The sequence below is a fragment of the Falco naumanni genome, chromosome 10 (assembly GCF_017639655.2).
Source record: "Falco naumanni isolate bFalNau1 chromosome 10, bFalNau1.pat, whole genome shotgun sequence".
NCBI lineage: Eukaryota > Metazoa > Chordata > Aves > Falconiformes > Falconidae > Falco > Falco naumanni.
Window position 1 is genome coordinate 33,783,255 of NC_054063.1, and position 26,114 is coordinate 33,809,368.

Below are 26,114 nucleotides of genomic sequence, written 5' to 3' on the forward strand. Positions count from 1 at the left end.
GGCATTACTTGTGAAGCAGCTGCCTTAGGCATAACCGAGATGGGGCTGAGGGCTCAAACCAACTAACTGCGGAAGTTTGGGAAATTGGCTAATGCTTCCCAGCGTGCCGTATTGCTGTTCTGCTAGCTGGCCTGAGAATCAGAGCAGAGTGAAGTCGTTGCCTAGTAAAATCTTAATTGGCTTTTCTTTTACAGTAGCATTAATCACATCCTGATTAATGATTGACTTCAAAGCAGGACGCTTACTTCACTAGAGGATCTCCAAGAGCTCTGCCAGCATAATGGATTTTATGTGACTCTACACTCCATTTTAAAAAGAGAAAACATTTTGAAATATTTTTTAAAAAATAATTTAAAAAAAGAACTTTAAACAAATCCAGAGGATGCAGGCACTGTAGCGCGGTACAAAAAAAGAGCTGGGGAGGAAAGACAAGAGCCTTGACTCCCAGCTCCCTGCTCCATGTCAGAATTTCTGAAGTTTAGCTCGTGGCATTGGGAATAAACAGACAACCATCCAGCTTGGGTTACCCCCTGTATGTATTCAAAGTGCTAAAAATAAATCTGCGAAATAAAAGCTCCCGCCTGGCGCACCAAAACACAACGGGCATCAAATTGCATTAGAATGTTTATATTGAGGAAAATTGCATCCTGCAAACTTAAATTATCTCTCTCCGCCCTCTCCCCTCCCACCTGCCATGGCCCATTTCCTATTATATTTTTCTAACAAACCAATAGATGCTTGAAATCACGGAAAGCCATAAAGAATTGGAATCAAATTAAGTCTACATTCTAACTGCATTAGGTGCTGTCAAGCATAGTTTACTCACTCTTCACAGTTCTATCTAGAGGCTAAACAATTTTGTACCCTTTCTCTACTAATCAAAACTGATTACTCTGATAATGGACCCCTGACGCTGAACACTTTATGAAGGTAAATTATGCCATATCGAACAGGAAGGGGAATGGAAAAATCACCCAGAGATAAATAGGTCTAAAGATGCATATATTGATCTCGCGCTCATTCTTTCTCTCTCTTTCAATGTCTGCAGTGGCTAAAGGTTCAATCAATACTTCCAGTGCTGTAATGCCATCTTTTATAATACCATCATAATTGGCCGTTACCGCCACGTGCCCTCGGATTGGCTTCTGCTGGGGTCTTTATAGCCGAGGTCTTTTGTTTCTTCCCTTCCCAGATCCCATAACCGAAGGGGCACCTAACCGTGGCCCCGGCGCTCTCCGAATCAGGGCCTGCCTGTGCACCAGGGCAAGGGGAGGGCAGGGATGCTTGGCCATGAGCTGAAACGGCTGGGAAATTAGCCAACAAGCATCTTCTAACTCATTTACCAAGAAACGTTCAAGCACAAGCAGCTCTTATGGTTAAGCATATTGATTTTTGATTGCGAGAGGCAATGTATCTTTACGGTTCTGGAGCTCCAAAACTCCAAAAGAAAGGATGGCTTTGGTTTACAAGACCGTTAGCAGTTGAGAGAACAGACTGCCTAAGGGAAAGAAATCCTGATTTGGTGTTTGAATGAATGGCGGCTTAAAGCCACCATGCATTTCAATAATTTTGGACTATTCTGTCTAAGGACAAAGAAGAAAATTGCCTCCCATCCCCACCCCAGCAAATTCCCAGCACAGTGCCTCAGTGGCCTTCCCCAGGGTGCATTTAGAATCCAAGCAATCAGGGTGTTACACGGAATACAGTGCACACCTCCAGAAGAGAAGGGATGCAGAAAAAGATCTTTGAGAGGGTTTTATTTTGCTGTGGAAAATCTGCATTTTGATCCCCTGGGGTTTGGCTTTATTGGTTTCTAAACATTTTCCAGCGTGCCTACTTGAGATACTATCAGTACGAGCAGAAAACTGGTGTTACCCCTGGGTAGGGACCCCTCTATTTTCAGTCCAGGGCCAGCGTCTTCCTTCTTGTACAAGTGCTCATTTACTGAAAGGAGATACTTACTGGTTTTTCATAGAAACCAAGAGCCTGCTGCACAGTAGCACCAGCTGCTGGGTTTACCCACTGCCCTCCCTGGAGCAGGGGAAGAAGTGTTTGGCTGTCTTGCAAAGCCTTCACCTTGCTGAACACAGCTCTGCACCAACAGTGGGAAGCTCTGCTATCAGAACAGCCCCAAAATCTCCCACAGCCACAGAGAGCAATATAAGCATGAAATTCTCTGTAATCACAGATTAGGGCATGATATGAGCTTGTGCAGACTTCAAGAAATCTCCTCTTGGGAATCAGTTGGCAAAAACATAGATAGAAAAGTAAAACCAAAACAAAACAAAAAATCCACATAGAGCGCTCTGCATAGCTACATCAAAGTGTATGTTCCATGGAATAAAAGTGACCCTTGATAAAATTCCTCTATTGCATCCATAAATATTCCACAGAATTCCTTCATTGCCTCTATAAATATTTCATGTGAATCAACAAGAGCCAGACAACACGTTGCTGAGCTTTCTTGAATCTAGATATTTATGTCTCGCTCAAAGCAAGGGGAGTATCTGTTGAGTCAGACACAAGCTCTACAACAGAGGGTACAAGCTGCTCTTTGTGCATGGCTGTGGCCAAAGAAATCCAGCCCACTTACCGATCCAGTGACCTAGGCTGCTTGTTGCAGGTGAGCAGGGTTGAAAGACATCACAGATGATCTCTGTGAAACACAAATAAAAACGCTCAATTAAGAAAAGTTTACTCGAGCTGATACTGGACTATATCTTCTATTTTGACACATCCAGGTTTCTCATCTACGTATCTCACTATGAAGTGAGAATTAATACCCCATTCTCCACCCTCACAAAACATTCTGTTCTCTCCCCACCCCTGTAAATCTCCAGGAGGCCAAAGTACTTTGCCCTCTACTAGAACAGGAACTGACTCCAAATCAGACCACAGAGAAACAGAGAGAGGATCCCTCTGGGAGGTCAGCAGCACTATTCTGGGAACATAGAGGTCAAGAGAAAAAAACATAAGCAAGACTATCAGGAGGCAGGTAAATGCGTAGACACATTACAAAAAAAATAAATATATATACATATACATCAGGGGTCTATTGCCCACCCATCACTACACCCAGCCCAGATGAGACCATGAAATATCCTAACAAAATCATTGCGCCCTGAGGGGGAGCTGCGCTTTACTGCAGCCACCAACGTGCCCAGCCAAAGGAAGGCTTGTTCCAAAGCTATGCCTGCTGTCCCAGTTTGGATAGATTTCTGCCCTGAAAAATCTAGAATTGCATTTGGCTCTAGGAAGGGAAAATTACTTTTTAATCCAGTTTAATTCATTAAACTTATGCAAAGTGGAAGATTTTAGTTATCAAGGATGAGCACACCAGCTTGGATCAAGATCTGAGAAGTCCTTTTTCCATTTCTTCAGGTCTCATCAGGAGATGGCTGGCTTTCAGAACAGCTGGCTTGTTGGTGAGCATTTAGAAATCAAAACACGAATAACTGGCACTTACAGATCAAAACAACCTTAAATACCACCACGGTCCCCACCCTGTCGGTCACCGCGGGCTGACACCCACGCAGGCACCCGCGTGTGAACACCGCATGCCGGCAGCGAGAGCTGCCCCTGGATGCTCAGCAAGATGAATGTCCTCCTCTCCGAGATGAGATACCTATCCCACAAATCACTGCACTCTTCCCCCTGCACCTTCTCTTCCCTCTAACCCTCTTCCATTACTCATCCACTGGAAGAAAATGCAAAGAGTAATAATAATTAGACAAGTACAAATAGCCGGACGGGGGTATGGATGGCATCTTCCACTGAATAACGGGCCGTTACCATACCAACGGGCGGGATGAGCGCCGCTCTAACGGCACTCGCAGGCGCTCCAGCGCTGGCACATCATCCGTTATCCCACTCCTGGGGCTGGCCTCGCCGAGGCACACAGCACTGCCCAGGTCCTCGCACCCCATCGGTTTAAGTCAGGAGGAACAGATGTTTCTCACGAGGGAGCGCTGAGAAAGCCGCCGTGTTAGGCAGTGGCTCAGCTTGGCTTGGGGAGGGGGGACAGGGATGGAGTAGGCAGCAAGGAGAGGGGATGGACTTCAGGTCCAGAAGGGCACGTGCAACATCCTCAGTTTCACCTGCACTTCTCGGTACCGGTAGACAAACTGTGTGATTGGGGTGTCTTCCATAAAAACCTAGAAATTATAGGAACACTGATGCACTGGAAGGGAGAAAGCTGGAGAGGGTTCAATGGCCTTGGCCCTTGCAGCAGCAGGAGATCTGCTGGATCACTCACGCATCCAGTGACAGGTCCAGCAAGGTGATCTTGCTGAAAGCCTAAAATGCTAGGTTATGTCACAGGAGGTAACAGAAATCACTTAAAGAGGATCAGCAGTCAGGTGAGGCTCTGAGCCCTTGTAACTGTAAACAGTCTCCTGATGCAACACGCTTACAGCAACAACCCAGCTGCACGAGTGTGTGGGTGCTTGAAAGGAAAGAAAAGCCTTTTTGTGTTAGGAGTAGACATAACAAACACCCTCTGTGATCCTGCTAGCAAAGTTAACAAGTCAAGCTCAGATTTTTTTGGAAAATCCCGTTGCAGAGAAGTGATGCTTTTTGAAGGTCAGCAGCACGCACCTTCTGGCACGTGTGCTGCTGTGGGGTGATCCTGGCAGATGTTCTATCTCTTTACAGTTTTTCCTGTCTGCCCAAGCATCTCAGGTGATTATTTGCTAGGAAGTAAGAGTATAAAAATTAACAGGCTCATCAGAGTATAAAAGCCAACAGGGTGTGCAAGAAATACTTGTGCACCCAGTAGCTGTACACTTCAGGTCACTGACCTTTTAAAAACCTTGATTATTCCTCCTAATTTAGGTAATGAAATCTGGTTGAAAGAAAATCTCTGGTAACACCCAAGAGAGGCACAATTGCACCTTTCCGAAAGGAGAGAGGTGCAAAGGATTGCAGAGGGATTTGCTCCTTTTGCCACTCAACCTGGAAAGAACTAACAGCAAAAGAAAAAAAGAAAACAAACAAACAAACAAAAAAAAAAACCACCACCAAAATGCTGAAACACCAGTTACCAGTTTTTCTATCACGTGATGGGATGTGGAAATGGGGAGAGGGAGAAGTCGATCATTCTTTAAACTGTTGAAAAAGTATTTCATGAACAAACAGTTGATCCATCTCACACTCTGCAAAGGCAATCAATTTTTCTCCCCAAAGTTTTTATTTAAGGTTTTATTATGAGGCTTAGTGATCACATATTGATTTAAATTAATCTGTCTTTGCTCACTGATCTGTCCTTGCTGCATACAAAATAGTTGGTGTCCCAGTTCAAATAGACATTTCCAAACACTGTCCTCTGGTTTTCACGGTCTTCAGACATGAATTTAAGGCACAGTCATTTCTACTAACACATAGAAGCCTGATGAAGCCAGCAACTCTTTTAATCCCTTTGCTATAGCTGAGCTACACAAATTCCCTTCTCCTCTGTCAGCTTCCTTCGTGGGCTCTTCTCTTCCCCCCCAAAAACACCTCCCTGGGAGGACTGTCAGTTCCTGTGCTAAAATTATTCATGGCACACGTGCTTTTAGGACACTACATCATCCTTAACAGCAGGGATCTCACATACACCTTCAGTTAGTAAGTTAGTATTTATTTCATCTTCTCTTCCTTCTTTACTCCACAAGGGAGGTGAGCAAGAGCCAGAGGAAGGACAGGAGCCCGTGGAAGCTATCTTTCAAAAGAAAAAGTAACAAAAGGGTGTTTTTTTTTCCTTTTCTTTCTGAGCCAAAAGAACAAGTCCCATGCAACTCTGCTTTTCCAGTATTCAGGATATCAACCACCACAATAAAGGCAAGTAAAAGAAGGTGCATGAAAACAACAGTTTGTGTGGACAGATAACAATGCAAGTGCTAGGGTAATTATAAAATACCTCAACAGAATAGCCTAAACAGACTCATTCTGCTATTTCTAGTTCTGGGACACTCCTGTTCCTAGTCCCACTGAGAACTGGAATACGAGGGCATTTTACAGATGAAGAGGTCAAGCATGTCATTTCATTCCTGCCTGACACCAAGTTCTAAAGTATGTGAAACAAAAAAGATTTTGCTAGAAGATACAAACATTAAACAGAAGGAGTTATTCTAATTTGCTGCTTTTTCACAGTGCAGATGGACATATCCATGAATTATTCACTTAAAATCCGCATACCTGCAAGGAGCTAGCTGGAGCTGTGCCTAACCTCATTTCAAGCACTTCACTTGCACCCTGCATTTTCCCCCTCCACTATTTCCATTTCAAGTTGAAGCAAAAGGCTTCCTCCTCTCTTTCACTCCTTCCCTTTATTTGTGGAACTAGTTCAGTATACAGCTCGCTCCAGGTATTACCAGGAATGCACGATAGTACAAAAATACAAGATATACGATTCTATGTTACTGGTATGCAAGCAGTGAACGAGCTTAATGCTCTACTTGACCCTGCTTTGCAGAGGGTTGAACTAACACAATCTCTAGAGCTGCCTTCCCACCTCAACCCCTCTGGGAGTCTCTGCAGCAATATAGACATGGATGCACAGTAATGTATCGCCTGCTAAGGTGCAAGACAATGTGACTGAGGCGCAGCTAATGACAGACGCCAATCTGAATATTTTAACCATCCTTCAGTTGTGTAGGGAATGCCTTCTGCTTTAAAGCAGCCCGAAATACCAGAATTTAAGTTTCCTGCTAGATTTTGCACTAGCCATTCAGCTCAAAACCCTCTAGAAGAACCTATAAATCAAACTAGGGAGGTTTGATTTCAGGTGACACTATATGTAAGTCTAGTCTGTCGGGAAAAATCATCTAGCCCAGCAACTCACAAATAATTGCTCTAAATTATGTCTTTAATTTCATGACTCTAGAAAAAAATTCACCGTGCAGTCTTATTTTTTTTTTTAATTGGGACAAAAGAACAAACGTTGTGAATAAAAGTCACTCCTATACTAGGACAAAACAGTTGCAGAGTCCTTTATTCTAAAATAGCTGGGCTGATTTCAGATCACAGTAAAGGTCTTATTTGGGCTCTTATTTTTTCTTAGCACCTACACCTCTTGACAGACAGCAGTTTCTGTGCTTGCTTAGATTGAAGACCCCTGAAATTTCTCCAGCAGAGGTGTGACCGGAGATGTTCCAGTGCCAGCCCTTTACAATAAGTTAGTTACAAGGAGCTGTGTCCCTCGGCAGCCTTTGTGGGCCACGGCAGCGGCTGCGAGACCCCGGGAGGCTGCCGACAGGCTGGAAATGACTCCCAGGAAGCTGTGATGGATTTTCCATTTAGGTTCAGATTAGTTATTTCCCAGTATAGAACAATCACCCAGCAACTCCTCTCCTTAGAAAACAGAGGAGGTGAAAAGACACTCCTGATCTCTTTAAGTCTAAGAAAAGAGGAAAGGGTTTTTTTTCTTCTTCTTTGTTACATGTATGCATCATCAATATAAAAAATTGAGTTACTCTGTTTTCCACTGTAGCCAGCACGCAGCCTTATTCCTCTGCCCATTGTTACCTTTTCCAGACAATACCTCAAAACACATTTACTCCTCCCTTCGCAACTACTTTCCTCTCCCTTTTCACACTGTCCACTCACCATAAAAAGTCATTTTGAAGCGACTGGCAGCTGGAGCAGGGGTCCTTCGCCCCAGGCAAGGCTTGCTCCCTGCTCCACAGAGCTCTGCTCCTGCATCCCCAGCTCCATGGCAGCAGGGCCAGCTCCCAACACACACCAGCGCCACCAGCACCTTCTCACCCAGCTCTGGGCACCTTCTGGTACCTGAGGTGCCAAGGAGAGCTATGGGTTGGGGCCACACCAACACACCAGGCTGACCCGAACCTGTTTCAAAAAGCAAAAGAAATGAGGGCATCGCATCGTCCAGGCACAATTTCAGGCATTTCAAGGGGAAGGAGGCAGGGAATAAACATCTCCTAAATGGATTATAGGTCCCATTTGAAATGTGTGTGTCCTGTGAGAGACTTGCCATTACTTGCATCCCTCAGCCACGCGCAATTAGAGGAAACCAAGCAATACAAATAGCTCCATCTTCCCTACCTAAACCGATCGAAGGCCAGATTTAGGGCTCCAGCTTCGTGGGACACCGCCAGCAGATGTGCAATGGTGTCACCGCAGCAGTTCAGGTAGGCAGGCTGAGACGGGAGCAGCCTGAATTTTGGGGCATGGCTGCAGTCTGAGATTTCTGAGCAGAGCCAGGCTGGCTCCTGCGGGCGTCCTGGCAGAGCTGGCAGCAGCAGAATTGCTGCCCCTGCCTGGCATTACTGGCTCCTCTTTTCTCTCCACTACAAAATCCACCCCGTTTTCAAACCCCCTTTTAATAACACAGCAAGCCTTCACGCATCTCCCTTCCCTGCCTGTGCCTCCCCACAAAGCTGCTTTGTCCCCTTCGCACTTAACAAGACAAAGATGATGGTTAACAAGAACTTTTGCAGATACATTTTATTTTTATTTTTAAGACCTTCGGAAGCCAACTCATCTGCTCTCATGGGCTTCTTGCTGATATGTCTCACTTTATTAGTGACTTTGGCCTTGAGTGTCTCAGCTGTTTGATCAATACTGCAGGGGGTCAGTGATATTTTCTCACTTTTAGTGTCTTGCTGCCTTTAACTTTGTCACCTGATGAACAGCACTACCCCTGGAACGCTTATCTCATATCGATTTTCTCCAGACTCCTGCTGCATTTCCAGCTGTCCCACCATTTCCCCCCCTGTCACCACATGCCCATTTAATGTTAACTTATCCCCTTTCTCCCAGGCTCCTCATTCTTACAGGGTCTTTGCCCCCCCCCCCTTCCCCCAACAGCAGATTGTCAAAAAAACAATTTCCCTTTTTCACCTGACTCATTGTTATCCTTCAGCCGTTTATTGTTTGTCAGCCGGGCACCGGCCACCGCTCCACACTGGGACGAGCAGAGGAGAGGTGCTAGGTTGAAGCAGATGTTCAAAAGCCACCTGTACCCTGGCCAGACCACCCTACCCAGGACGGATGGGCTCAGATTTACTGCGGGAGCGATGCAGCCAGGTAACAAGGACCCTCAGCCCTCCGCCATTGCCATGTGTTACATCCCAGCCTGGATTTGGAGCAAGCGACAGCCTGTTGTAGGCTCTGGAAAGCAGCTTGTTGTACTTTGCACCACTTGATACTACAGAAGTGACCGACAGCTACCAAAAGCTCCATTTATAACGGAGCAACAGTTTTAATCCTGCTGGTTGTAACTCAGTCACAGATGCCTTTGCGAGTGGAAATGGCTACTGATGGGGTAGCCAACTTATCCCTGGGCTCAGGCTGGGCTGGGTGGAGGAGCAGAGAAATGAGGGCTGCAGGTTTTACACCGGTAGGAAAGAAGACACGTTTTCCTTGTGGATTTTTCCTGACATCAAAACCTTTTCAAAAGTTCCATCCATGCAAACTCTGTCCCCTGGAGTCAAACACCCTCCCACCAGCCAAGCAAAAAGGCTCATAAGCAGAAAGCCTATCTTCCTCACCAAAAGTAAAACTTTTCCTCCCATCTCAGCAGCTCAGAGAGCAAAACAAAATTATTTTCGTGTAGCACAGAAAAAAGAACAGTGCTACCACCAGCTCCCAAATGTCTCTTTAAAATGGTACCGGCTTAAAGACCAATGGTGGGTTTGGGGAACCCCACAAAGCACATCCCTCCTCAAGGCACAGGGTGTTTAATCACACTAACAAGGTGCTGCCCAAGGAGAATCAGCTCATTCCATGGTCAACAACTGAGAAATATTTCCAGGTGCAGAAAGAGCCACTGTTCCAATCAGGCTCATCTCCAAAGCTTTGGGATCTCTTCCCTGTGCACTTTACCTAGCAGTTGGTAAAGACAGAATATTGTTCCCATCCTTAGCTGAAAGTGTTTTCTAGTGAGAGAATCTTCTAAATGTACCTAAATTTAGAGTTAACTAAGAGCAAAATAAAAAAATTTAGCTGGGATAAAAAAAATTCATAGGATCCAAAACAGTATTTCTGATTCTGCATTCCAACAGAAAAATACAAAGTTAAAGATGTTCCACCTGATACTTGATGCTTCAACTTTCAGTTTATCAAGGAAAAAAAAATTAAAATAAAACTAAACAAACCAACAACGATTTACGCAGTTCTATTTTCAGCCCCATTAGTGCCACATAGGTGGCAGCCCACTGATTTCAGCAGACTCCTGAGCTCAGGGATGCAGAGATGGTGAAAGGCAATTGCTTACCTTGTTCTAGTTCTACTGTACATCATTAGTTTGAATTGCTCCATTTTTAGGCGAATGGTATAGTGAGTTTTAGGGAAACCACTTTGCTACCTGCATCAACACAGGAATAGTCCTCTGCAGTACTTAGCCCAATGTTTTCCTGATTTATATCTTTTTTTAAATGTTTATTTTCATGAACACATCACCCTTTAGCAGCTGAGTGTCTTCCTACCTAAACTAAGATGACACAGTTTTAATCTTGCAACTATTTACTACAGAGCCTGTTCTCCGTCTAACCATAGCAGGTGCCGCAGGCGGTTTGTAAGCGTTCAGAAGGCTGGAAGGTTGGTTCTTGTAACTAGTAGATAACACCATAAGGGGAAAAGAAATAAAAAACCCCAAAAACTTATCAGCAGAAAAACCCCACCAGCTCCTCCATTTATCAGGCTCAAGGTCCTGCTTATTCTAGGAAATTCCTTCTGCTTTGGGAGTCAGAGTGGATCAGTTCTCGCTGGGTGACTTCCCAGTGCATTCCTCCCTGCAGTGCTTCGGGCACTAACGCTGCTGCAGGAGCGTTCCCTCGGGCAGCTGCTGCTGTGCTGCTGCGTGGGGCAAAGAGACTTCACACTGGTTCAGCTGCTGCACCAGCAGGATGGTGCGCAGACCAGTGAGTGGGGCCCGGCCATTCCCAGCAGGAAAACCAAGGTCCCAGGGAGTATAAGAAGAGTGTAATGGCAAGTGCTGCAGAGAGTACCTCTCCTCAGTGCAAGGATGCTTCATGGATCCTGGCTTCCCAAAGTGCTTCTGATGAAGCCACTTGGTCCCAAATGAAGTTATGAACAGGTGTCACCCACTCCTTTGCTCCTGAAGAGGATGAGGACAATACATGTCACTAGAGCTGCTGGGTGTCTTGTCCCTCTCCTGCCTGTGAGCAACTTTCAGAACCTCTGGGGTCTCACTGTGCCTTCCTCCATGCAGCCTAGAGGCTGCAGCAGCACAGCTGAAGGGCCCCCAGAAGTTCTCCAGCCCTGCACATCCCTGCCAAACCCTGAGCATCTCCCCGCAGCAGCTTTACCCCTTTCCCCATTCCTCTGTGAGATGCAGCACGAACACCGCACGGCCAGCACTGCATACGCCTCTCTCGGTCCCCTGGCATTAGACTCTCTGATTTAATGTATATGTGCTCTTTCATTCATCTAACAAGTTTATTCCTTTGTCAGGTGCAGCCTCATATCAGAGGGCTGCGCTGAGACGGATACGCGGGGAATTTATCGCTGTAACAGGTTTATTCTTACACCAGCTATTCATTTATGCAGACTCCCCTCTGCCTGGCGTCCCTGTGCATAAGGGAGGCAGGCTCCTGCACGGCGAGCCTGCATTGCCCTCCTGCGGCCGGCCACTGGATCCCAGAGCCCCTACATTAATCATAGCAGCAGGAGTGTAAAATTCAATTTTACCTCTCCATTCATTCTGAGATGAGTTGAAGGCCGGCCTTGTACATATAAACCACACTTTACTTCATCAGAGCCCTGGTAACAAATGGAGTGTCTTCTTCGGGGAGTTTAACCATCAAAAAACACCGCGCCATTTAATTCCACACGTGCCTAGGGTCAAAGAAGGAGCTCTTGGCATCAGCAAATGCTTCAGCCCTCAGCTGCGCAGTAAACTATGTTTTAGAGATTGTTCCTCAATACGAAATGATCAGTCCATTTATCTGCTAAAGCAGCCTGTCTCTTTGTTCAGTCTCCCAATATTTTTTCCGCTGACCTGATCTGGACAATAAACCAAAGTCATCTTAAGATATTCACCGTTCAATTTGTTACTTGAGTGCCTCCGAGCCCGGCTGTCCCTGCTGTCAGCATCGCAGGCTCCCCAGCCTTCACCATTAACCCAAGTGCCCGTGCCGGACCCCCCTGACCAGCACCAGCCGCCCTGCTGGGCTCACAGGGATGGGCTCTCCAGCCCCAGCTGCTGCCCCATCCCAAAGCCCAGGCTGTTTTGCCCGACGTCCCTCTCACACAGAATACACAAACAGTACTTGCACAAGGATTTGGGGCGCTCTGCTCCCTGGGGAGCTGCTTTTGCAGAGTGGCAGCTACACGCCTTCCCCCGAGCTGATGCGATGCTGGTTACCTTTTACAAGAGGTAGCTGGTCTGTGTGCAGGGGGGCAGCCTGCCCCCCGTTTCCCCCTCAGACTGTCTTCTGGAGGTGGTGAGTTTTGCCACCTTTGAACCAGGCTTAGAAGCCCCACCATGATCTCCTGAGTGCATCAAACACTGAGCCACCACGCAGGAAGGAATTTACCGCTCACCGATCTCATCCCATAGTTACAGTTCCGACTGTTTTGCAGCAGCATGGTGCTGAGGTCCCAAAAGCTAAAGCCAGGAACTCAACCTCCTTACACCTCTTTGAACACTTATTAGCAAAGGTCAATGAAACGATGTAACTATGTCCAGCCGGCTCAGAAGGACATGTAACTCATGCACAGCTTAATCACCGCTGGTCATCAGCATCCCACTGGCGTCTGAGTTCTGGGTTTCCAGTTCTGGAACTGGTTCACACATGTCTACATCACCTTATGGAAGGCTTTTACACACTCAGTTCCATGAGAGTTCTCACAGTACTCCAAAGAGCCGAGCTCCCACCAGCACTACCACCTCAAACTCAGTTTTCCCTGCCATTCTTAGGTGGGTCCCCCTCCAAGCAAACTGAACGCCATGAACCTTATCCTTTGGCATCAGCAGTCCCTTTGCATTGCACGGAAGATTAGACACCTACACAAGGCTGTGGTGTCCACTGCAGGAGCCAGACGTCCAGAAGTTAGACCTTGCAGATCCCTGACTCACACCCAGAGCCCTTTCATGCATGTAGCTGTAAATAACTAATGCAAGTTTACACTACAGTGACGGAGGAATTTAATCTTTATAGATGTTAAAAGAGCTTCCAAGCCACTGAACCATACTTGTTACTCAGACTAGAAGCCGTCTAGAAGAGCTGCTCCTTATAATCATTAATTTTGATCCACTTGCCATTTTTCATTACATATTTGCCACGCGTTGCTCCACTTAGGAGTTCCATGTTGCCAATTCAGCATCATGTAAGCACCAAGATTTTAACAGGAACCTGCTGACAGCAGGAGCTTTCTCAATACTTCCCACCTGGATTGCGTCACACCAGAGCTGCAGCCAACAACACAGGGGTGCAGAAGAAAACGAGAAATGTCCGAAGTCCCAAGAATGGCATTTTCATGTAATTATAAAGGCCCACTGGGTTGGAGGGCTGTGAGCATGCACGTGTGTGCAGAGCACAGCTTGGAGAGATGAACCCTAAATAGCTGGGCGGTTGCAGAGGGGGTCATAACCTTAATTTTATTTTATTTTTCCAGAAAACTTTTAGTTAAAAAGGTTTAGATCTGTTTTCAAAGGAAGATTCTAAAACTTTATCCATGCCTTGAAGTTTCACCTTGCTTTTATTTGACTGGAAAGAGAGGGGGAGCAACCCTCACGTGCAAGTCTCCATCTTCCTGCAGTGGAAAAGCACGGGGATGAGAGGGACGTGGCAAACTACTTTCTGCCACTCAACTAAGGTAGGAGATGGGAGACATGGAAGACTTGCTTGCTCTGCTACTTTTTCTCCAGTGACCACTAAGGAGGAATTAAAGGCGAGACAAGTGATATAAATAAACCCAAAAACCTAAAAGAGAAATTAAGAGGAGGAAAAAAGGTGCAACTCAAATCAAGCATAACATTTAAAGTTCCATCAGCAGTGTGAAATATCAGATGTCAGCAATCTGCTAATTCCTGTTTTAGAAAGAAGAGTTTTCTTTCTAAATGTTTCAGCTAGCTTTGGCAAGAAAACTCCAAACACGCAAACCCACTTGCCAAAACCACTTTTGCTTTCCAGAAAGCATCATGTTTGTGGGTGTCAATATATCTGACAGACGTTACAGTCTCCTACTGCTGTAGGAGATAAAATTTCACCCATATTTACACTTCAGTAAAATGAACTACAAGTAGATTTACCCAGTGAGAGACAAAGTCAACAGCAAAATTCAGATGTTCCAGTCCTTTGTCTCCAACAAAAAACTCATTCCAGAATAAAACTCAGGAGGGTGGAGGCAGATACATAGTTTACCTTCTAACTTCTGTAAAAACACACAAAAAAAGAAATAACCCACCAGCCTGGTGCAAAGCAGTCTATAGTAGCCCTGGACTCCTTGAAGGTGTTTCTCCTTGGAGAACCCACCTCGGGAAGACTGATGATGGTGACAGCGCTCGCACTGTGCCTGCCTCCACGGCTCTGCTGGCTGCCCTCAGCCTGGCTTTGCCCTGGTCGCAGCTCTGTTCGGCTCAGCTCAACTCTTACTGCTCCTGATGCAGGAATTCTGGTAAAGCCTAAAATACCTGTCTTGCCAGAGGTTATAGCTTGCTTAGGTAGAAGGGCTCCTGGAAAGCTTCCAAACCCTAATGGGAACCTCACTCAAATGACTGAGTAGTGGGTTCCCATATATTTCTGCTTTCCTAGTCCCTGGGATCTCCTCCTACAATAGATCTTCCTTCCATATTTCACTGAACTGACAAGACGACCCTTAAATAGACTAAAAAGGACTTGGTGACAAAGGGACAAGAATTAGGAGGCATCTATAAAAAGCTTTTGGATGGAGAACAGCAGGAGGACATAGAGCGGATCCAGAGCAGCAGCTGTTCTTACCTACCACGTAGCAGCAGCCCTCCCCTCACCACTGCTCCCTTCATTCTTCACTTAGTGACAAGCGTTTTCCACTTGGACCTCCTTCCTCACCTTCATAAGTCTTCCTTGTGGTACAGCACATCCTCAGGAGGCCTCCAAATGGCACTTAAACTGAAAGGTGCAAAGATGAATAACACTAGCGATACACACATCTACCCACACGGTAACCTGCCTGCTCAGCGCACGGTGCTAGCGGCTCACGTGCCGTAAATCCTGCTAACCAAATAGCACCAGTGGGGGCATTTTGAACAGTGCTGTCCCAGGGGTTCCCAAAAGGCTTGAGTGGTGCAATTGGCCATTGAAAGAACTTACTTAAAATTAGCTTTTTCCATAGGTGTTTTGTGGACAGGATGGGAACCAGAACGTAACAGTCTGGACAGCTGCATGGAAAATCACCCAGCTCATCCGCTCTCAAGGCTAGGAGACAGGAACGCCTTAGGACTGCACCATGGCTGTATGGGCAGCCTTAGCAGAACAAAGTGGGAACGACAGCCTCTGCTCACACCGTGGCAAGAGATATGTGCACTGCTGCAAGTCAGAAGCACATACACAAGACCTAATAACTGGTTCCATCACTATATGGTGAGCCCTGCAACCTAGATCATGTGTCCAAACCCCGGATTAACTCTATCGTGTAGATGCTCAGACTGGCATCAGCTGCGAAGACAAATTTTGTAACAGAACCAGGAATGCCCACCTCTGGAAATGCTCCAGTGCGGCAGGTCCCATGCACGTAGCTGTGGGAGGAATTTTTTTCTGCTTGTCCATCTAAAACAAGAAGCTTCAAGGCTTCTCTGGTCAATCCCTCACCACTGCTTTCTCATCAATGACTCTTCCTGCAGTGCAAAGGGTTAAATCGTCATCAGCTGCAATTTTCAAGAAACCAGAGAGATTTTCAGCAAAAGGACCTTGCTGAGCTCTGACTGCTCCCTGCCCTGTGCCAGGCTGCCCAGCACCCCCCAGGGGGCTGCAAAAAGCCCTTTTTTGGTACCCTGCCTGGCCTGACAGCTCCGGCCATCGGTGTTTCATACGGCCTCAGCCCATGTTCACACGCCAGAGCGGCTGCTGTGACTGATGCACAAGCAGCACCCCAGCCCGCACCAGTGTCCCAGCAGGGCCACACCGGGTGCCCACGTGTGGGATCCCCTCCCCTGAACAGCCGTCGGAATCCGCAGTGGGTGCCTGGGCTTCAGCAGAGGCAGGGCGTTCCCTTCGGTGACAAGCACCTTTCGGGGCGCAGTTTTGCTGATCTGTCATTTTTCTAGACCAAGTGCATCTCTTCTTCCCCACTCTCCCAAGCCCTGACACGTTCCCACCCCTGCAGCACCTGCAGGCATCTGCTGAGGGCTGTGTCCTGTTGTCCCAGATAGTGAGCACCCTGTGCATGCCCACACACCTGAAAAGAGCCTTTGGCCTCCCAAAGCGTTAGGCAAGGGGAAGGACAGGGAGGAGGAAGGAGGAATTCTGCCTTACAAAGAGATCCTGCTCTCGGTAGCAGGACAGAACATGACCCCAGGTCTTCCAGGTCCTCCCTCCCCTGCAAGGGTTCCCTCCCAGCTCCCGCTTCAGCGGGAGCAACTCTCAGGTTGCTTAAAACCCTGGTATCTCACCAGATACAGAAAAGAGACGCAGCAGGAGATCTGTCAAACCTGGCTCATGGAAGAAGTTTCCTTGCATCAAAACGTTCCCTGTTTGACAGGATCAGCTTTCTGCCAACAGGCATCTGCAATAAACAACCTATTCCTTGGCCTGAAGGGAGCCAAGAAGCCATCGTAATGTTGTTGCTCTCTGTTCTGCTCTTTTCTCCTGTAAGTTTGGGCTTCACCAAGAAAAGTAGTTTGGGACAGAAAGTCTACAGGAAACCCGTGGGGGATCTCTGGTCAGGTCTGAGACCCCGCTGGCCTTGAAGGGACCCCTGGAGGCAGAGGCTGCCCAGGGAAAGCAGGACTCGTGCCTCTGTGGTGAGGGAAACCTGCCCGCTTCCAGGGCACCTGCCAGAGCAACAGCAAACTGTGCTGGCCATCACCTGCCCCAGGGGGAGGAAACATCCTCCCCTGACTTATTCTACCTGCAGAGTTCTGCCCTCTAAGCCTTTTTCCCCCTCCTGCCTCCCCCTGCAGCACCCAGCTTGGGAGGAGAGCACAGGGAGCAACCCCCCGAACTGGGAGCCCACCAGCGAGAGACCTGCAGCTGCAGCCAACTGGGACCACCTCGGGCACCTACACTGCGAACGCCAACCAGGGGCTTCCTCATGAGATGCTCCTTGTGCTGCTGCATACTCCAGGAACTGCTGAAGAGAATTAAAATGAAATTGGAAGACAAATTAAATGTATTTATTTTAAATTATAATTATAATTCTAGAAAGGAGGAAAAGGGGAGTTTTTCCAGGCAATTTTTGATCTCTCGTAACTGGCAACACAGCTAAATATAACCTCTGCATCTCACAGCCTCACAAAAGTGCTGCCCTGCAAAAGACAGTTTTGGAATGGAGCAGGCAGTCATTTTTGCATCCACTGAGAGAAAACACATCTACCAAGTTGCCATAAAAAGAAAAATTATAAAAAAAATGCCCTAAATTGTTGATTTTTTCCATTCCAATAGTGGCTAGAATCCAACACAAATCAGAACTTCCTTTGCAGTAGATAGGATATCTGCTGCTCTGGGCAGGAGATAAAGCCGAGCAGGAGGGTGGGTTGGATCTACCTCCCACCAGGGAAACACGCACCGAAGGACCACCGCACCCCAGGGCACCTCCCAGCCTTCACCCTGTCTGAGCAGAGCCAGCAGCAGATGCTCGCAGAAAGAAACACAGCAGGTCCCTAGCGGGGATGTGCGTCCCTTCACACTGGGCTGGCCCCGCATGGGACACGACCTGATGTTTTCAAAATCGAGGCCATGGACTTCTGGTCCTTGTGCTGCTCAGAGCCCTGCTCACGTCTCCAGAGCTCCCCATGCACTTCTGTAAGCAGAACTGGCCTCAGTGCACGGCTGCCTTCCCTCTGGGGTTTTCAATTGTACAAAATTTTGCTGGAAGGAGGCACTTCGCTAGTTTACCAGTATTTCACAGAGGAAAACCCACACGGTTGGTGAGGACTTTTGACAGCATTCGGCACCACCTGAACACTCGAACAGCATTTCAGTGCACCCAGCAGTTACAAAGCAAGGTATGAAAAGAACATCGGTGTGGGGAAAGAAGAAAGGTCTAAGCAATCAAAACAACTTGCAGGCTTAGACTGACACCTCAGTAAACCTCCAGGGAACACCTTTTGGTCACCGCTGTTCCAGCCTTAGGCTTTGATTCCACAGGAGGAAAACTCCATGGATGTACAAAACCCACGTGCAGAAATTTTGAAGCATTCTATTTACTCTTCCTTATTACAAAAGTATTTCTATTAGCCAAGAAGGCTGAAAGATTTAGTTTATTGAAAAACTGAGAGCTGTAGCTGGAAGTAGTACAAAAAAGTGAGAAAAAAAATTAATTTCAGCAGTGGTTGGTCACTTGGATAAGCTAAACATAACAGCTGGTAGCAAATGCTGTCACTGTCCTTGAAGCATGAACACCTCCCACCCAGCACGCTGCCGCACCTCCAGCTGCGGGTTGCAGCAAAGGTGCCATTTTTATGACCAAGTGTGTCAGAAAGCACGGCTATAGAATTTATTGGTTGGAATTTGGGTTTTTTTTGGGGGGGGCATTTCGTTTACTTTTAAACCAGTGGGGCGCACAGCACTCTGGGCTTTTTCACTGATCTCTGCACTTCAAATACTGACTTTATCCCACAGCCATAGATAGCTTTTTCCTTTACCCTTTCTCACGCCGCTAAATAAATTCAGAGTTAAAACTGAAAAACGAGAAAAACTTCGGAACTGGCCAATTGTTTGCTCCCCAAGATGCTACTACTAGAAACTGCTGCCTGCCATCTGCTGGCACGTCTCTCAAAAGGCAGGCGAAGGCTGTATGAATTGACAGAAAACCCACACAAGCTCTCAAGGAGAAACGCTCTGCAAGTCTGAGAGCAGACAAGAAACTGGATATACAGACAGTTATGATATATATGGATATATGAACAGTATTATGTTCATCTTGCAACTTGTTTATTTCCAGTCCTGGTAGAAGAGCTGGCTCTAAATGCTGATTTGTATTGTTGACTTTCTTTGCCAGTTGTTGATAGTGTGGCCACTTGATAGAGAATAATATAAAGTTATGAAATTACAGTAATAAACATTGGTTTCAAGTTGCCTTCAATGGAACTAGCCCAGTCAGTGACACTCACCAGAATGATGGGATGACAACGGTTACCAACGCACGTTGATGCTCCCAGCTGAGGGGGTTCTGGAAGGCAAGTGGGTAAAACGGGTACAGCCGAGCTGGTAAAGAAAGCAGCTGAAACACAAGGAATGATCGGCAGCTACATTTCAGAACAGAATCGCTTTTCAAACCAAGAGCTGGTACATGGTCTAGGTGCTTTTCTCACCCAGCACGGCAAGCGGATGGCGGAGCCCAGCCCCGCAGCCATCCTGCCCATGTCCCTGCACCAGCAGCTGCCTGCCCCACCAGCAAGCTGGCCAGGGGCTTAATCACAGAAGTCACACAAAAGGGACAAGCACAGCAGTACTGCCTTAGCCACTTCCCGACCAGTTTCTGGAAGTTCATTTTCCCACCACCCAAGCCAGCAGCTCCGTAACTGCCTGCTCAGCAGCAATCAGAGGCGTCAACAAGCACCGCACCGCCGTGAGTCATCGTGTGAACCGACGATGAAGAAATCCTGCACCTATTTGCACCTTCCCTGCAGATACCTCCCTGCTTGCCTGCTCTTCCCTCCCTCCTTCCCTACGACCAAGGCTCCCAACGGGATCAAAGAAGCCTGGCCCTCCCTCGTAATCAGAAATGTCTTTGCAGATTATGTCTGGAATTACTGAAACATTTACAGTGTCTTACAGCCCCGTCACCCCTCACACAGAAATGCTGCTCCAACATTCTCCCCATCTCAGCATCTCTATCCTGCTTTTCCATCTGCTGGAATAGGAAACTATTCCCTGTTTGCACCTGCCCACAAGCCAGAACAGATCTGAACCACCAGATCTAGAATGAGTCACACATTATCTGATTCTGGTAAACTACCTTTTTTTTTTTTTTTTTTTTTTTGGTTTAATGATGCTTGGTACCTGACTTATCACTTTTTCCGGATTCCTATCAGTAACATGCTTATTGTAACACATATACAAAATTAACTCAGCTTAAAAATAAGTTACCACACATTACCTTGATGTACCTTTAGAGAACGCTGCTGTGTGCATGGCTCAATTATGTATCCTATTATACAGCCATTTTTATCATAAAGCACTAAGAAATGGCAGTTACGACTCACTTATTTCCCTTTTTTCATTGTAGTCTTTTAATCGCTTGCCTCTTTCTTCAGATTAACCAGGAAGAGTTGTGACTGTTTTCCCATCAGTTTATCCAAACTATTTTTAATCTACAAGATGAGGAATATCTCTCAATTAGTATTGTCTCAGCTGAATTTTTATTCCTATTTTGCTTAATCTTATTCTATAATTGACAATACAAAGTCCTAAGTAGAAACACTGAGAGCATTTTCTGATGGGCTCCAGGAGTATAGCTTCTTTTTTTCCCCCATAATAATTTGACATTAATGGACTGTAAATTTACTTTTTAAAAAAACAGCTGCCTCCTTGCCAGTGGTGGCATGACTTCTATTTCAAGCAGCATTTTTATTCAAGAGCGTAATATTTTAGCCTCGTTCTCTAAAAAGGTTTAAAACCCTTGAACTGTTTCATAAACTCCTGACAACCACCTTTAAATGGCTCCAACCTCCCCCACAACAGCTCACAGACTGTTTATGCAGCAAAGAGCCAACAACAAGGCACAGTTACCCATCCCCTTAACGCTTTAAAGTGTAACGTGATGTACAAATCTAGCAGAGAGCTGCAGGCCAAAATTTTACAAAGTAAAGAGATTTTCAGGCCTTTTAAGTTTTGGGTCTCTGTCTTCAAACACCTTCAAAGGGTCAACATTCTGAGAGAAGGCAGTGCCTTCTCTCTAAAGGTACCCTTAATCTGGATACTAAATCCATGTATTCTTAGCCTGTATCTCCAGTATAAAGTCTGTCTCTTCTGTGTCTGTACCTCTGGCAATACCTCAGCAGTTTTTAAAACTGCTAAAAAGATAAGTCTCGCTTTCTGTTTTTGTTTACAAAGACCTATTGCACTTGTTCCTTTATAAAAGTACAATTACTTGCAGCATGTTACAAAGCTTGTACATCCCTGGGTTCTAAACTCAGCAGGAGTCACAATCATTCCACAATACAACTCTGCAGCTATACAGCCAGGCAAAAGAATATCTGCAGAGAGAGTTCTTCAGAAACACCTGAAATCCTCAGAACTGGCAAAAGAAGTAGCATCCACTGGCAGCCCATCAAAATTCAGCCCAGCACAGTACAACAACTCAGGACACTGGGAAACCACCCACCACTCAGGCTGAAGTGACACATTCTCAAGCTTCCTTGATTCAGTGGTTTTATTTTTCTTAAGAATACTTCCAGAGGACAGAGAGACACGGACATTTTACAAGTCTTCATATTCAGTCCTTTAAGAGAGAAAAAACCTGCAAATTGAATCTTTTCAGTTAGTGCCAACACTGCTCTCAGCTCTGGCTAGGACACAGTCCCTGCCCCAAAGAGCTTCCACTCTAAGAGGGAGAGTACTACAAACGTGAGGTTCACAGGGAAAACAACAAGGAAGGTGACACTGTTTGTCATGCTGCTGGTGCCATACATGGAGACTGGTACATCTTTTTGTGCTGGCAGTCAGTACGTGGACACTGAATAGACCACACATTGCACGTGACAGAACGTTTTCTCCCTGCAGGTGTTTGGAAGGGAGAAGGTAAAGAAGCTCTCAAGAAAGTTTTCAAGGCAGTCCTGTGATGAGGAAGGCATTTGTTCTATGTAGAAATTTTTGCCTATTTACAACCTTTTTTTTTTTTTTTAAGGAAAATAAAATGACAGTTAACATGCCAAACACACATTCATCAAATCAGTTGCCTTACAAAAATAAAGCTTTCAAACAATGTGTTTCTAAAATAAATATCAATAGGGTTGGAAAAAATAAATAAATGTATTCAAGCCATCTTGTTCAAACACAAAAAGGTACAGTTCCTGACTGAAAAGTAGCCATGGAGTCCCCATTAAAGCAGCAACTGTTCAGAGCATCCTCCTCTTCGCTAACACACAAAGAGTCCCAAGCACCAAAGAACAGATTCTTAATAAAAGAAACGTATAGTACTGCATTCTTTATAGGAAAATACAGAGTATTTTCTTTGTTCCTGAATGACAGAGGCTAAAAAAATATTCCATGATGTACACCTGCGGAAATTGTCTGGTATTTCCAAGCCGTGAAAGGCTAACATCTTTCCCCTTGTTTGGAGGGGTGGGGGGGGAAAAGTAAAACCTCATCTCTGAATTTGATTGTTTGTGAACATTATGTGTATAGTACCCTAACTGAGCAGAAAATTAATCTTTCTTAAAAATACTGAGCTACTTTTCCCTCCCCAAACAGGAACTCTTCTGTACGGAAACAAGACATCTTAATAAATTCTGCCTACAGAAGGACTGTTACAGCATAGGACGTAGGGAGGCACGAGCAGCTCGACCTCAGGCAGGAGGCTTTTACTGCTTGGGAGCACAAGCTGCACCAGTTCAGAATGGTCCAACATGAAATCAATGTTTCCATGGCAGCCCCTTGCATTTCAAGGGCTAGTTCATTGCCCTGAGCTCCTGCTGTCAGGAGTCAGTCTCAGTTTGGCCGGTAGTAGTCACAGTGCTCTAGGTAATAGGAGGCAGGGTACCCTATTCCCCACTCTCATAAGGCAGCCGTACCACTCCAGGAAATCAGTTTCCTTCTTGAAGGTTTCAGTTTTCTGTGGTCCTGTATGTCCTCTTACTTTTTAAATTGTTTATCTACCTATTTAAAAGGAGCAACATGCCCAGATTAACAACAGTGGTCAAGCAGGCAAAGAATAAAATGTCCACAATGCAAGCTCTACATAGGTTTACAATGTACTGGTCATGCATAAACCCCTACAGATCCTGGCAGGCATTTAAACATTTAAGTTGATGTAAATTCAAATTACTGATGAACTGACTGCTGAATGGACTGTAGCCAGCTTGAAATCACTGGTAGTTCTGCATCTGATGTCACAAGGCTTACTTAAGTCACGTCAAATCAGTGGTCATCTACTTTAACCCTTTTTGCTTTCAAGGAAAGATGCTGCAAGAAAAGAAAAGAAACACTGCTTAGCATACACATCACAATTAGAAAAAAAGTCCAATTAGAATGCTTTCAGTCTTTAATCCCAAGTCAAATAAACTCTTAAACAAATATCATTAAAGACCACCCTTCCCAAGCTCTGCTTGTTACCGATATACCCATAAAATAAACCTATGAAATCAAAAAACCATGTGCACCCCAAAGTGATGGTATGGCTTGGTACGAAGTATCATCTTCTTGTACTTTTGTACTAACTGCAAGCATAGGAACAATTTCCCATGGGAAGCAAGTTGCCAGCATGTAAAATGCCCAGAAAGATACATGTTTCGCATAGGTCTGGTATGCAAGTGCATTTTTTCACTCAGTATTTTGGAAATATTTCACTAATTTAGAATAAAAAGCTCAGTAGTTACCGATCTCCCATGGGAAACTCCCATGCAAGATGACTTTGGTAATCTTGCCTGTACAGTATTTACATGCAATGTGGTATCAACAGCTCCCAGCATAACTAACATTTAGATAATATTTAATACCAATCCAGTTCTCAGAATGACCAGTGAGTAATTCTAGATTGATGGATTCACATGGGGCAGAGCTGATAAAGCGTGATGACAACTATGAAAAGATACATATATCACACACAACAGAATCCGCAATAAAGGTTTGCACAAATAGCAGCTGTTCTATGCCATTTCAAGTTTGAGCAGATCACAGCTGATTTTTTTTTTGCAGTAAACATACTTAATGCTCAAAAAAAGGTTCAGGATTTGCACAAACATTTGCAAAGCATGAAAATGCTTGTCTAAAGTTACAGATTTATATATAGATTTATATAAAATCTAAAATATTGTGCAAAATAGGACAACTGCCCAGGTATAGTGCTACTCAAAGAAGTGCTACCAAGTGCCTATATTCAGCCGTAACATGGCTGAAGGCTTCATTTGCCAGAGTGATAGATACACTATCTTGTAACCTGGAGATCATGTCTGTTAGCTGGATAATAGGGAAAAAGCTTTCATGCACCAATTTATTATCCTCTTTCTTTATATTAAAACTACTACAATGTACAAAACCATATTTGCTTTTGTACCACTAGACAGACAACAACAAAACATAAATACTTAAAAAGTTCAGATACAAGAGCTGCTAATTCAGCAATGGTACCGTTTGGGCTTTATGCCGATTCCGTACCGTTCCTTGCTGGTAAAAATGAGGTGCCAGTTCCAAAAGCCATGCAGATTCAACAGCAGTCACATCTCTCATGTAATACTTAGCAGTCTGTATGACTTCATTGTAGACTACCCTAAGAGAAAGAAATAACAAGAGTTTGCTATAAAGTAATGATGAAGAGAGATATTTAACAGCATATTTAGACAGTTTCACATACATGCTGCCAGTGGTAGTATTTACAGAGTGACAGGAGAGGCTTGAAGTTATAATACAGCCTCTTAACTCTTCCCCTCTGGTCGTTCAGAGCGCTTTACATTAAGACAATCTTTAGACTGCCATTAAAAACACTTTTCACATACTACCAGGACACACGCATACAAAGTATAAAAGAAATAATATTTCTTATAATGGGGCCAAGGGGGACTCATAACGTGCTTTGGAAGAACAAATATTAGTTACTCTGTGTAATCATGAGGAAGGCTGTCAAAAGCACCAAAACCCTGAACCCATAACAAGTAGGGCGCAAATCACAGCATGACTATGCCTGATGCCTGTCTGCAGACAAGCAAGATAAGGATTAGAGGAAGAAATCAGCTTTAACTACTGCCAGAACATCTCCTGGTAAGAGATTTAGAAACAGACAGCCGTGTGGACTCAATCCCTGCTGCCAGCATGAACAGATTGCCAGCATGGGCAACCTACTTCTGAAGTCACCCTTTGGTAGGGAAAGTAATTTTTACCAAGGAAGCACAAACCCACACTCCGAAGGGTTAGTCACCAAGACCACAAGTCGTTATCTGCCTTCTATACTAGAGCTGCAAACCCACAAGGCTCGTAGTCTCTCATTAATTGCTATTTTGCTCCTAAAAGGACAGAGGAAAGAGTCCAAAATTCTCTGCCAAATGCAGCCCAAGACATACTAATGCAACTAAAGAGAAATCTGAGGAAAACAAACAAGAATGAGAACACATTTTATGTACAACTGTAACAGACAGAAAATTGAAGGCTTCAATATAGGGCGGTTGCCCAGGCCGCAGCAGCAGCACTGAAATCAGGGTTGCTAATTCCTAAACTTCTGTCTTAGAGGATGCCACGAGCCAGCAGCGTTTAGGCTGGCAGTGGCAATACTACGTGGCCTTGGAAGACAGCTCTGTGCATGTTCTGCAACACAGGGGTCCAACAAGAGATTCAGGCCCAGAATCAGTATCCCCCAGAACTCCAGCAATACTGCTGTCACCAACAGCAAACAGAGTACAAAACAAAGAGCTGTCTTAAGCTTCTGCGAGTTAAAACTTCCAGCTATCTGTCTACTGTTCTGCTTTTCTGTATGTCTGGAAGTGGCCAGGGCTGGGATGGAAGCTCCTTGCTGAAGGCTCATTATCTAAAATCCAAGCCCTGGAGGAGGCGTGCGCTGGAGAAAAGAATTCTTCCAGTACTCTCCTACCACTAGACTTTCTTTCCATATTAATTTCTTCTCAAATTGGTTCTTCTTACTGTCTGTCACTCTCCCATAACCTAGCCTCTTTCAGGATGTTACTTCCAAAATGTTCTAGCTTACAGCAGTAGGTATATCTGCAAAGTATTCTTTTTACTATTTTAAACAAACCATGGTTTATTTTTATTTTTAATAGCAGTGACAGGAGGTTAAAAAACTTGCAAAACAGCAGCGAATCAGGCTGGTTCCAGTGGCAAAAATTACTTTAGTTACACTCT

General features: G+C 45.3%; 1 protein-coding gene across 2 annotated transcripts in view; it reads right to left on the reverse strand.

Annotated features, from left to right (window-relative positions):
• Window positions 1-21,462: 21,462 nt before the first annotated feature.
• Window positions 21,463-26,114, reverse strand: part of DHX35 (DEAH-box helicase 35) — a 30,487-nt gene continuing 25,835 nt past the window's right edge. The window contains exons 21-22 of one of the 2 annotated variants that reach the window (XM_040608888.1): window positions 24,396-24,534; window positions 21,463-23,231 (exon numbers count right to left, since the gene is read on the reverse strand). In XM_040608888.1, coding sequence (XP_040464822.1) covers window positions 23,187-23,231; window positions 24,396-24,534 — 184 coding nt within the window. In that variant the 3' untranslated portion in view covers window positions 21,463-23,186. The remainder of the gene's footprint in view (window positions 23,232-24,395; window positions 24,535-26,114) is intronic. The other variant, XM_040608889.1, reaches the window with a different exon arrangement.